Source organism: Crinia signifera, chromosome 4 (genome assembly GCF_055691185.1).
Source record: "Crinia signifera chromosome 4, ASM5569118v1, whole genome shotgun sequence".
Classification (NCBI taxonomy): domain Eukaryota; kingdom Metazoa; phylum Chordata; class Amphibia; order Anura; family Myobatrachidae; genus Crinia; species Crinia signifera.
Genome location: NC_139220.1, coordinates 38647521 through 38661389, shown reverse-complemented (window position 1 = coordinate 38661389; position 13869 = coordinate 38647521). Strand labels below are relative to the sequence as shown.

Genomic DNA, 13869 nt, shown 5'->3' with positions numbered 1-13869 from the left:
TGTTTTGGAGATAAAATAATAAAATTTCTGTGGCAATAAGCACAGCTTAATGTATAATGTATAATAGCATTGTGTAGCAGTGGCAAATGATTGCTGATCAGTACTAATTAATACATAAAAAGTGGGCTGGGGGGAGGCTTAGATCTGACTTGTGTAAATAATGATGATGTTGATGCACTAGCTGATGGGCAGTGATGGATTTCCCAATAGGCATGTGAGACACTGAATCTGTAGCCACAACCACATTCCCCATGATGCATTGGGGGAGCCTCGGGAGGAAGCATATGTGCAGCCTGGAGCCCAGGAGAGTACATTCTTAGCTTGCAAAAGAAAACATAGAACAACTCTCGAGTCTTGCTGGAAGCCCATATAAAAAGGGGGTAATAGTATAGTGCCTATGGGTAGCCTGCTCCTGCCTTTCGGGCATCCTAGGTTATACTGCTACACTTAAACACAGCAATATCCACAGGTCCTCCTCTGCTCACTTCTGACCTGCATCCGCAGCAGGCATCCTGTGATCCCTAGGAAAGAGAAGCTCCGCAATGTATGTTTTATGTAAGCCACCACATTGATAATGGTACCAGTCTTACCGATATGTGCCATTTGAATAAAGTTCTTCACAAAAGTTTTCATAAATTCAAACTCTGATGGCCTGATGTTAGTGCTGCCGTCCAGTATGAACATCACATCCATTGGTTTCAGACATGGCACTGAAAAATAATAAAAACAGTAACACTGTAAATAATGTGAGGAAAAGCGAGTGCAAATAGGGCGAGAGATGATAAACTTCCAGGCTGAGGGATTGTGTGATCCTTGCACAATGCGGTTACGTAGGTAAACAGATAACAGGCTTGAGTCATGTAGTTCATTTAAATAAGGGGAGTGTTAGGGAGGGGCTAGCAGACATTTTGTCTGATGCAGGATTTTCAGCCATCTCTTTCTCTGGAATTTCCCCGCCCTCCCTCTCCAAGTCACCTTTTTGTCCCCACCCTTTTTTTTCTTTGCCGTTTGGGGTTTGTCCACCTATATTTGTGGCGGGAAAGAATGGCAGTTACAGTGGTTATTGCGCTGCTGTTTTGAGGGTGCGCTCTTTGCCCAATACATTGTATACACTAGCCCTCCTTACCGGGGGTCATTGGGGATTTGCTGTCTGGCCGTGGAATACCATGTCGTGGACATGAGTGTCGGCGTTAAGTCGTAATGTAATTATGGGTCTGGCCGTTCTTTCTTATTGCCACCATACTTAGTTTAAAGATTATAATAAATTATGGTTGACCGATTTTAATAGGCGTTTCAGTTGTCCGTGTGATTATTTCTAGATAAGTTAATTAATCAGTGGTAAGGTGATTGTGCAATGATGTCACACAATGATGTCACACAATACATATCTTCCGATAGAAAGTTTTTGCACAAATACACAGAATCAGAGAGTACAATGTTATCTAAAATGGGGATGCGTTCAGTATCCCGGCGGTCGGGCTGCTGGCGTTCACTATACCAATGCCAGCATCCCGACCAACACTGGATACTGGCATTGGAATTAGGATGCTGGCACCGGAATCGGAATGCCGAACTAAGTAAAGGAGAGGCAAGTTAGCATCATGCTGTGGAAGTGGGGAGGGAGGGGGTTAGGAGGATAAGGGACTAGTGCAGGACTAAGGGGGGGCATTCAATCTGTGGGTCACGGCTGTCGAGCTTGCTCGACAGCCGTGACCCTGTCCTATTCTCGGTCTGCTTGGATTCAATGACTCGCCTTCAGTGGGACGAGAAGGGGGCGTGGCTGTGAGTTGCGGCCGGGAAGAGACGAGCTGTGCCCGGCAGCTCGTCACTTCCCGGCCGTTCTCGGCAGAATGAGCCCGACTGCTTGTGGAGTCGGGCTTATTCTGCGAGATCCCCTGTTCAATGCTGTCGGGGAAGACAGCAATGAATAGGGCCAGGCAGCCAGCTCCCCCTCAGGAGATGGTCGCCGGTGATTGAATACCCCCCTTAGTGTTACGGGTAGGCTGCCGGGAGGGATGGTAAGGGTTAGATAATCCTAAATAAATAAACCTATAACATAGCTGTAGACAATACCATTCATGTTGCTTATTATACACTAATACAGAGATGTGGGGTTTGGTTTTTTAGAAATCCAAACCCACACAAACGTTGTGGTCCCGGTCCAAGTCCCAGTTCGGTTCCCCTGGGAATATCTGATCCATATCTGATATCTTGCATGTCTACGCTAGCAAGATAAATCATTTGACCCTTGATTGATTTCTCCTGCTTTCGCAAATAGAAGTCAGTGAGAACTGACTTTTATTTGCGAGCGATACAACCAAGACTTGTGATGCCAACCACCTGCCCCGTAAAACATTGGGAGGTCCCTACCCGCGGCCCTCCCTCCCCCTGACCTGGCCCTCCCTCCTTGCAACGAACACCCTAGCGAGTATGGAACTCACCAGAGCAGCTTGGTGTCGGGGTCTGCACATACGCAAATATGCGCTTGCACATATGCAGACCCCCAAACATCGAAGAGGTACTGAATACACCCCGCTCCGAATTACTAAGAATCAGGCTCCAAGTACCAACTTGGCATTTCCCATGGTTTGGAATTTGGATTTTAAAACTGAATTTCCGGTTTGGGATTGTAAAAATGTCTTTATGTATTCTATTTGCACGAAATCTAAAATCCAAGATTCTGGTTTTATATCCGAACTACAAACCAAAAAACTTCATGGTAGTTTTTCAAAACATGACAATGAAATTAGAACCCAACCCAAAACCCGACGATGAAATCGGAACCAAAGCCAGGGTGGTTTTGCAAAAAATTAGACTCTACACACATGTCTAAATTATAGTACATTATAAAGAAGTAAACTAGAACAATACCTTCAGGAATGGGAGCAGACATTGTTGGTACCCTAATATACGTAGAACAGCAGCTGTGGATCACTTCATCTGTTATATTTATAATCTGGTCGTAATTATTAATAACTATCCTATTGTTGAAGATATCAAGTTCTGGTATATGGCCGACTGTTATAGGAACAACATTAAATTCAGTTAGTTTATCTCTTGTTTCTATTGTTATTTGGTCAGTCGGAGGATTGGACTGGACCATGTAGACCAGCTTTGGAGCTTCATAAGTGTTTGGAAATGTGTGCTGGGTAATGTAGTTCAGGACTGTTCCAGTGTTGGTAGAATTGCCGCCCCTAAAAATGGTCTCTCTGATCTTCTGAATAATGTACTCTTTGGTATGGTGCTCTGTGAATGAGTATTCCACAGTCACCGTGAATGAATACTGGATGATAGTGATATGAATGGAGGTTTCCCCAATATCCATCTTCTGGATGACGTTTTCAAGGAACCGCAGAGTCTTAGTAAAGTTTTCCTCCCCAACTTTGTCAGAGCCTTCAATTAAGAAGACAATATACTTGGTGGTAGAATTAAAGACTGTGGTTGCCTCGGTAGATTGCACTGCAGGGGTAGGGGTAACGCGGATTGTAGCCCTTGTTGGTTCTGGTACTAAGCCGCACAAGTAGTCAATGATCTTATCTCTGTAGAGTGGTAGGTCATCCACGTTAGAAACAAAGAACGGTTTGTTCATGGGCGATTTACTCTGAATCAGTTTTATTTCATCCATGCTGAAATGGGATCCTAGGGCCACGGGGATCACATTGATTTTACGTTTCGTCACAAAGCTCATAATACTGGATATGCTCTTCACATTTTTGCTAGCGGTCAACAACAAGATCATTTTTGGTGCATTGTCTCTTGGAGCCTCACCAAACACATAATGGGAGGTGTACTTAAGCGCCTCAGAAGTAGGAGCAGTTGCGCTGCCGTAGTATTTCATGCTTTTGACCTGGGCAATCAGTTCTGAGAGTTTCTTCCTCTCTTTAAGCCCAAAAAGTTTGGGCGTGTGTATGTGATAGTATTGGACGACAGACACCCGGATTCTTTTTTGGGATATACGGATTTTCTCCATGACGCTGGCCACAAATTCTTTCACAGTTTCAAACTGGGTTTCTGAAAGTTTTGAGGAACCATCCACCAAGAAGGCCAGGTCCATGGCTTTTTCACAGGTGTATGTCCCAGGTAGCACTGTTGGTTCCTCCTCATCGTCCTCAGGGGTAGGTTCTAAAGGTGGGGGTGTTGGTGCTGGTGTCACTATGGTATGCTCAGTGCATGGACTGCATTGCAGAGTTTGGGCTTCACAATGGCTGGAAAAAAGAAAAAACATTCCGAAGACACGTGATCCAATGAAAATAATGTTAACATAATCATAGTTTGCCTTTTTTTCTTTAGAAAATAACATATTACATTAAACAGGGCAACAATTACGAGTACAGTAGAATAAAAAAAAAAAATATATATGCATAATGCCATTTTGCTTGCTCATCCAGATTTTAGGAAATGGCATCCTACTGATTCTCCAGGAAGCAGAGACGGCACAGAAATAATTAATTGTTGCCATTTTTAAATGGAATCATCTAGTATGCTCTACACCAGGCATTTTCAACATTGGCCCTCCTGATGTTTTGAAACTACACATCCCAGCATTCTTTGCAATAGTTTTAGCATTCTCTAATAGCAAAACTGGCAAAGCATTCTGGGATGTGTAGTTTCACAACATCTGGAGGACCAACGTTGGACATGCCTGCTCTACACAGTGGCATATTTATAAAGGGGGCCTGATTCAGGTTAGCTCACTAAGCAACGTACACTTGCTGCTTAGTGAGCCGGTAAACGCTGCCCGCTGGGTGAGAGAATGCCCCCCCCCCCCCGCATTAATGTATGCTTACACATCCATTCCCATGCAGGCTCATGGGCAAGAAATCATTCAATGGTTCCCGAATTTTTTGCCCGGTTAGATAAAAGTCAGTCTGTACTGACTGAGGGCCGGAGATGGCTGAAAACACTGCACCAGCGTTCGCATGGAGACCCCTGGCATTTATCTGGGTGCACCCACCATGTTTGTGGGCACTCCCAGGAAACGCTGGGCGTCCCCATGCGACAGCACCCTGCCCGCCCACTACACGCCCCGCTGTCTGGGTGGCAACTGTCTACTTTGCAGATGAGCGATCAGGTCTGAATCAGGCCCATGAATTGGTGGGGGTTACAGGAATTAACAGTGATACAGTGTAGGGCCTCTACCCCCTGATTCATTGAAGTCAGCAATATACATTCCCCACGTGATGTTTCACACTACATTGTATATGAAGCCTGAGAAATAAAGAACCAAAAATATACAGTATCTAAATAATATCGTTACCATTGTTTACAGAGTATAGGGTGGTCTTGGTTCAAGAAAATGGTCTTTCCATCTGGGATATGTTGTCCATTAAAAACACACACAGGGCAGTCTTTGGGGTCAATACATGATTCAGTGACTTCATTCAGGATTTTCCCTAACAAAAAAGATTATTACAGAACATTTTAGAGGACTGTGAATAAACATTTCCGGTTCTCACAAATAACAAATATGACAAGGTAGGAATTGCGCCATAAATGAACTATATGTAAAAGTAACCTAAAATAGCACAAAAGGTAGCTGCACATCTAACAGTCAATAAAGATTCTAAAAGTGTAAAGCAGTGCTTTTGCCCATAGCTTCAGTAAATGTACCCTTCACACGCCAAGGGTTCAACTGGAAATGCCCATTACTAGCAATAGAACATGTATAATACTTCTCAGTTGATCCTCATTGAGTGATGAGCTATCTGGACCATGGGGATGCAGTCAGCATCCCAGCTGTCAGGATGCCGTTGTCATAGGCGTGCGCAGCCCATTTTCTTAGGGGGTGCACCATTGGAGGGGCGCGTTCATCGCCGCCTACTGGGTGTGTCCATCATTGCCTACTGGGCATCAATGCAAACTAAATAGAAGGTGATTTATTTATGTATATGCACTTCAGAATTTACCATTCCCCACCACACATGCAGGAAACTAGGGCAGTGCGCACCATCGGTGCGCTACAAAATTTTACACTGTAAATACCCATTACACATAATGCCATACACTGTAAGGCCCTTTACACATAATGCCACGCACAGTAATGCCCATTACACATAATGCCACACACCATAGTGCCTATCACACATAATGCCGCACACAGTAATGCTAATTCCATATAATGCCTCCCAACATAATGCCCATTCCACATAATGCCAAACACCTTAATACCCATTCCACATAATGCCAAACACCTTAATACCCATTTCACATAATGCCAAACACCGCAATGCTCATTACACATTATGCCAGGGCTTTTTTTGTGAATTAGGGACAATAAAACAGGGGAAGGGGGGGGGGGGGGGATAGGGTTAGGCAGTAGGTATAGGCTACAGGGAGGAAGTGTTAGGCAGTAGTGAGACAGTATTAAGAGGTTAGTAATTAGCAGGGAAGGTTTGGGTAAGCTGCAGGAAGCTGGATAGTTATCTGCAACAACTAATGACTAGTCATCATCTCCCCTTAGCACAGAATAGTCCCCTCCCATTCAGACATATTTATTACATCTAGTAATACAATTGCCCCTAGCACTAAATAGTCCTCCTCCCCCACAGACAGATCATCTCCCCCCAGTACAGAATAACCCCCACCCCCTTTCCCCCTCGACATATACACACACAGGAAAACTTTTTTTAAACTCACAGCTGGTGCTGGCATTGGCTCCAGTCTGTCTCCCCACGAGTCCTGCACTCTGTGCACAGCGCAGCATTAAATTGTCTGGCCAGGGGAGCGCAGCGCGGCGCAGACAGGGTCAAGGGCTGGACGCGCTCCAGCTCTTCTTCCATTATCTGCGGCCATTACTGATGTGCCACTGCCTAGCTGTCATTCAAGGCAGCGTGACCAGCGTGAGGCAGCGGGACCAGTAATGCACTGAGGGGCGTGACCACAGTTGACAGGCAGCCCCGGTCCTCAGACCTGCTGCTGCCAGTCTACTTGTCCTCGCTGCTACCCTGAGCCGGAGGGCTCTGATTAGGATGTGCTGCAATCGTAGGTGGGTGCCGGTCATTAGAAGGTGCCTGTGCACCCCCGGCACCCCCCGTGCGCACGCCTATGGCCGTTGTTCAGTGTACCAACGGCAGCATCCTGACTGCTGTCAAACACTGGGGTCGGAACATCGATTGGGATTAGGATGCTGATGCCAGAATCCCATCATCTGCTAGTGGGGGCACTTAGGGTTGGGCTGTGGGGAGGGGAAGGTTAGAATTAGGCTTCAGGGATGGGGGTTAGGCACTAGTGGGGAGGGTTAAGGTCAGGCTGCGGGAAGAGGAGGGTTAGGCTGCGGGAAGGGAGGGTTAGGTTAAGGGGGGGCACCGAAAGAGCATACTTACCTGACACCTGATGGAATTCTCTCCTTTGGGATGCCAGCCTCTGTATTCTGACTGCTGGCATCCTGACCGCTGGTTATACGTATGTATACTGGACCATGTACCACTTCTGTATGCTTGGCAGATAGCCCTGTTGCTGTGCTATTGCATTTCTGGGTAAGTGAGAGTGGATAGTGATGGCTGAGCAGAGCTGTAACAGGCCAAAAATGCAACATGGCCAGACCCGCCCCCTATATGTCTGATGTCATGAAGTGGTAGCCAGGCCACTGCTTTGCTCCCTAACCTCCCTTAGGGCACACAACACAGCTCTCTGGGGGGATATACTGTACAGGTGGTGTTCCAGCTACCCTGCAAACTAAATGTAGGTGCCCCTGGGCCATCAAACTTGTGCCCTGGGCACAGCTCTCACAATTACACTTAGGGCCCTGTGGCTGAGTGCCCCGACTTTGTGGACATAAAAGTATGGTTTGGATATTTTATTCAATGCAGATACCTGTGCCCCACAATTAATGTCAGCCAAGTGCCACATACATTACTTTGCAATGGCGATAGTATACTAGACCATACATTGTCCTGCTCCTGCCTACAATTACGCCCTTAAGCACAAGATATGCCCCAGTGGTCAAAATATTCTCACACTCATATATTGGTCCACTGTCTGCAGTGTGCAATGTGCATGGGATTATATTATTTTTATCAGCACTTCTTTTTATTATACATTGTCATTAGCATTATCATTTGTATCTGTTCTTCTGTATATTTACTAGTGCACTCATTTTTATCTCTTCTATACTATTATACTTTGTTTTGGTTGTGGACAATCTTGTGACATAGGTATCGGGTGATTTAAAAAAAATATATATGTCTATATTTTCATCAAGCGGCGTTGTGTAATTTCTGAGCAAGGAAATTAACAGGAGTCTAACAGGACTGTAGATGTGGGTTATGCAGGAACACTTTTAAAATGACATCACTGGCACTGGTGGGGGGGGAGGGGGGTATAAAGTCACATGCCAACGTAGTGACATCATTTTTATCAGCAGTCTGTTTTATAATACAGATTAGCTGGGGACATGGGAGGTGCCTGAAGGGGAAATTAGCAGACAATAGAACAGACACGTTTGTACAGTAGTTTCCTTTGGCAGAGGCGTAAATTAGAGGATAAGAAAGTGAACAATAGGGACATCATTACAATGCAGTATATTCATTTTACAAGCAAAGTACAGATAAAAAAGAAGTCATGTGATTGTCGGTGCAAAAGACTACAATTTTACAAAAAGAAACACCAAAAAAACAGTCAGATAAGTACTAAAAGCATTCCTTCTCCACCCAATAAAAAAAAATATTTGCAAATACTTATAGATGTTGGAATTTATTTTCAGAAGTCTCAGCCAGCAATATGTATTCATCCTATTAAACAACCATCTGCTCGGCTGTTACAAATTATTTTGAACTGTTCCTTGAACTGTTTCTGATAATGGGACAGGTTGCAAACGCAACGTTTGCATAATGTTTACTCTGTTGGAGATTTCCATCCGTGAGAATGAACTGTAAAGGATCGCTACCTCCTCTGTGCTACTATGAGATTATTCATCAAAGCGTTTCGTGCAATTTGCAATTTAAATGAGGTTTTCTGTTTACAGAATGTGACCATAATCTTTTTTGATTTAATCCATGTTTAATTCAACCCTCCAAAATGTTCCTCTGTTTCATATTATGAGCGTCTCATAGTGTGGGGAGGATGCAGACGGGTATGGATCAATGAGTCGACTAGAAATAGTCTGAGAGTCAATAGGTCGACACAATACGGTTGATATGCGGTAGGTCAAAAGGATCAAAAGGTATAAAAGGCTCAACACAGTCAATAGGCCAACACCGTTTTCTTGCCGCTCTGTATGTTTAACCACATGTAAGCCAAATGAGTAAAACGGTTGCGCTCAGCACCGGCTACTATTCGTAGTGTAGTCCAAGTGGATGAAATAGTTGGAAAATAAAACCCCTGTTTGTGGACTATGGAAACCTCGATTGTGAAAATGCCAACAGTGGCTTGTAAGGCACCCTAACCTTTCCCTTACCCCCCCAAACCCTACCCCACGGACTTTACCTATCCCCCAGATCTGCAGCCTAACCCTAACCCCATCTTGCAGTAGCCCAACTCTAACCTTCCCCTCCCGCAGTCCCCCCACTGGAGCCTAAACCTAACCCCTTCCCCAGGCACCCTCTATCTAGCCCAGCATACTACCAATTGGGATCCCGGCTGTCAATATTCCAGCTTCGGGAACCTAATGTATTTTGGGTTCCGGTGCCGGTCTTGTGAGGACAGTTGGGATGCCTGGATGTTAACCACATCCCTTGACCATATATGTGAGGACCACTGTGACGTCGACCATTGGAACCTTTTGGCCATGATGACCTTCTGTACCTGTTGACCTAATGCAAGCCGAGCTATTGACTGTCAACCCAATGAGTGTTGACCTATCATTCGGAACTCACGTAGAAGTCACACTTAATGCGAATGTGCATAAAAAAGTGCACACATAAGCTTGTGAGCATACTGTATATTGTGCAGGAGTTTTGACTTCGTTCCTAAATGCGCCTAACTCCTGAATGCTATACAGAGGGAGCCAGTCCCATCTAGCTGTCTTTGGATAGCCATGTTGAGCCATGCTGAGCCAAGGCCTATTGTTCTTAGATGCAATACAATACATAGAACAAGTAGGGGATTAGCAGAGTTATCCCATTACTCACTTAATCCTATAAAAGGGATCAATGAGAATGGCTCCGTCTGTATGTATTCCGGATCTTGGATCCATCGTTACCCAACAGAAACCTAATAATGGACCTCTTTTGACCCGCATCGTGTGAGGGATCTAAGGAAAGTTCTTATTGGGAGCGATGTCCTTTGTAAATGTGATCACATTTTTAGGTATCCATGAATGCCAGTATTTATCTGGTAAGTGGCGGGATGTATCTCATCGGTATAAATATTGTTATACATAAGTAGAATGTCCTGCGTAAAACTTAACTCATGTTAAACCACCGGATCCTCCTGAGTAAATTGAAATGTAATAGATGTCAGGCTACATCCAGACGGAATGTCTTTCCTTCAGGAGCACATGTGAAGCACCTTACCGCTTAGATAGAAAACACCTGGCACCGGGTGTAAAGGCTGAGGGCTGATTACTTTTTTTTTGAGTTTGAAGACTGCTTAATTTTAGGTCTGTCATCCTGAGGTGATTTACGGTCTCATATGGGTCTCTGCTGTAAACTGACAATGGTAGTACCTCATGCATGTATTTGGCAGCAACAGATGTGCAGTCATAAGAAAAAGAATGTGTAGAGATAGTATAACAAGGGCTGCCGAGCCAACCGCAAATCCAGGCCTGTATACAGCCACCCATCCCCCACTGTATATCACAGCATAGTAGTAAGGCAGCAATGTGCCCTCAGCAATGTGTAACATATGAACATGACCCCATATTTCAAGATGAAAAGATGAAAAATACTTTTGTGCTCTGCCATAAATGTCTTTACTTAATACATGTGGGGATTTGCACCATTCCTTTCTGTTGGACATTAATATCTTTCCAGCGGGGTCCAGGCTTCAGCCTCATTCATACAGTATATAGGAGATATTCTCTATCACTAGGAATTAGACCGATCCTTTCCAATAACGTTAGTGCTGCATTAGACCAGGCCTCCACTAGAGGTCCGCGTCACATATGAATACAGAGGTCCTCGTCACATATGAATACATAGAACAGCTGTAATGTGCAACGCCCCCACAACACAGTGAAAAACATCTTTAAAAAACAACCAGCAATTATGTGAAATCATGAATAGGTCGGAATGTAGCTTACCAGGTGGGCAATGTGCTTGGCAACCTTCCACGCACTTGAGGGGGCAGTTGCTAGGTTCAGGATGTTGACAGGTTTGCGGACAAGCCGGTGCACAACTGTTGTATCTCCATTCACAGACATAGTCCAGCTCCTTCATATTCTTTTCTTCACAGCTCTGCGCTATAAGCCGAACAGACAAAGCATTATGTTTAGAACAACAACCGTCTGCCATTTTGTAGACACGCCTGGCATATACTATAGTATACAGCGCTCCACTATAGCAAAGTACACTCACAAAAAGGTTACACTAAGATACAAAATGGAGTCTCCAGAAGGTCAATGTTATACAGTCAGGCCTGCCATCAGGAATTTTGGGGCCTGGGACTCATTTCCAGCACCCCCTATTGGCAGCCCAGGATACAGTCAGCAGAGGTGCGCTACAGGAATGAAAGTATACTTAAAGAGAGATAAAGGACCAATCAATCAGCTTCTGTCCATTTGCATGCTGATTGGTTGGTGCTTTATCTCTGTCCACATATTTTCTCTAAGCTTTTTTTTTTATTAAGTCTTTATTTATAATTTCATAACATTCAACATACAAAAATATCATATATTTCAGTAAATATAACATACACTTTTATCTACATGACACAACACGACAAGACACAACATACAAGTTCCTGCCATTCCTCCCTCCCGTCCATATCCATATCCGCTGCCCCTTATCCCTAGACTGACTTCTCTGTCTATTATCATCCCTATATTATCCCTATCATGTTTTACCCTATATTTGACCCAGTGGCGGAACTCCCGGAGGCAATGCAGTCACCTGCCGCTGGGCGCCAGGCTTAAGGGGGGCACTGTCTCCATTGCCTCCAATGTTCCTCTCATTAATGCCGCTGCCGCCTGCCGCACTTATTCAGCGGCAAGCAGCTATGTTATACATCACAGCACGGGCGTAGCCTTGTGCGCAGTGGTGCCGGCAGGTGCCCCCCCTCCCTCCGTAGCCTTGTGCGGCATGAAATGGTGTGGGCCCCCTCCCCGTAGCCTTATGTGCATTGGTGCGGGCGGCCGTATGTGTAAAGTGGTGCCGGGCAGCCCCCCTCCCCCCGTGGTTTTCTGTGGGCAGCCCCCCTCCCCCTGTGGTCTTCTGAGTAGCGGCCGCTTCTCCCTGTCACCCGGCCGCTGGGGCGGAAGTCGGAGGCCTGAGGCTGAGCAAGCCAGCCAGCCGGCCAACAGTGTCACTGTCAAATACGACAAAGAGCCAGGAGTCGGGCAGGAGACAGTCCACTCCACACAGCCAGTGTGCAAGTGTGACTGTCACTGAAGCAGGCAGCTGGCAACTAAGAGCCGGGACCTGAGTGGGAGATGCTGCAGCAGCAGACGGTGAGTCTATGAAAGCCTCTCCCTCTCTGACATTCTTTCTTTCCCTCTGACACTCTGAATTCATTCTCTCTTTTTTTTTTTTTCTTTCTCTCTCTCTCTCTTTCGTTCTTTCTCTCTCTCTCTCTCTCTCTCTCTCTCTTTCATTCTCTCTCTCTCTCTCATAATTTCCCTCTCTCTCATAATTTCCCTCTCTCTGGGGGGGGGCAACTTTTATATTGCCTCCGGGCTACATGAACTAACTTATGCCACTGATTTGACCCATAGTTATACTGATTACATATGCCATTTATTTCTAATGGGGCAATAATCTACAGCTCTCTTTTTTTTTATACTGTATAATTAATATAGTTCCATTTGTAGAATTATATACTGTGTAAATCTACATACTGTGTAAAAAAAAAAAAGAAAGAAAAGAAAACAGAAAAATTATTTTATAGTGTATCCAACATTATTAAATATAGTGAAGCTTCTGACAGTTGTGGTTTATTTATAGTGTTGCGTGTTATTCAAAGTTTTACAAGCATCTTTATAAGTTCAAGTCAGATTAATTTTCTCTAAGCTTTAATATATATATATATCCCATTTAATCTCTCTCAAAGCCTTGATACATCTCCCCCATTGTTTTTGAAGACGGTTCTTCTATAACCGGTGACGGAACTTATAATGTGAGAACATTTTGTACTGTTGTGTTCAGGTTACAATGTAAAGTATGTGGGGACATTGCTACATGGAAGCATCTATGCGTTTTTATACTTACGACAAAAGTGCGATGATCTCCATTGCACATTTACTCCCCTCTGAGCGCACACATGGGCATAAGCGGCTAAAGCATCGCAGAAGCATGCACAATCTCCTATGGATTCACAGGTGCAGGTGTCATAGGTACAAATCTCATAGTAGGGCATTGGGTTCACCTGTTGGAATGAAACAATCATTAAAATAAATATATATTTTAAGCGTTATTTGAAAATTGGATTTCTGCATTTTAGAGCATTCAAAAAGTTCCTTAGCAGTGGGTAACGGAAATTGTGGCAGTTGTTCTATACTTCCCTCCCTCACTGTGATATAGATGAGGAAGGAAGGGGCTTGGGGAGCACTGAATTAGAAGGGAGGAATTGTGTTGTCCATGCATGGTGCTATGTGGTCAGAGATGAATAACCACCTGTCCATGTCCATACATGGTCCAAGAGAATGACCACCTTTCCATGTCCATACATGGTCCAAGAGAATGGGCACCTGTCCACCTGTCCATGTCCATACATGGTCCAAGAGAATGGCCACCTGTCCATGTCCATACATGGTCCAAGAGAATGACCACCTGTCCA

General features: G+C 44.7%; 1 protein-coding gene across 1 annotated transcript in view; it reads right to left on the bottom strand.

The window, feature by feature from the left end:
* The window catches only part of VWF (von Willebrand factor), a 208853-nt gene that overhangs the window by 102962 nt on the left and 92022 nt on the right, over window positions 1-13869 (bottom strand). The window contains exons 25-29 of the mRNA XM_083181600.1: window positions 13302-13458; window positions 11180-11338; window positions 5258-5393; window positions 2872-4205; window positions 591-710 (exon numbers count right to left, since the gene is read on the bottom strand). Of these exons, the coding sequence (XP_083037726.1) occupies window positions 591-710; window positions 2872-4205; window positions 5258-5393; window positions 11180-11338; window positions 13302-13458 (1906 nt within the window). The remainder of the gene's footprint in view (window positions 1-590; window positions 711-2871; window positions 4206-5257; window positions 5394-11179; window positions 11339-13301; window positions 13459-13869) is intronic.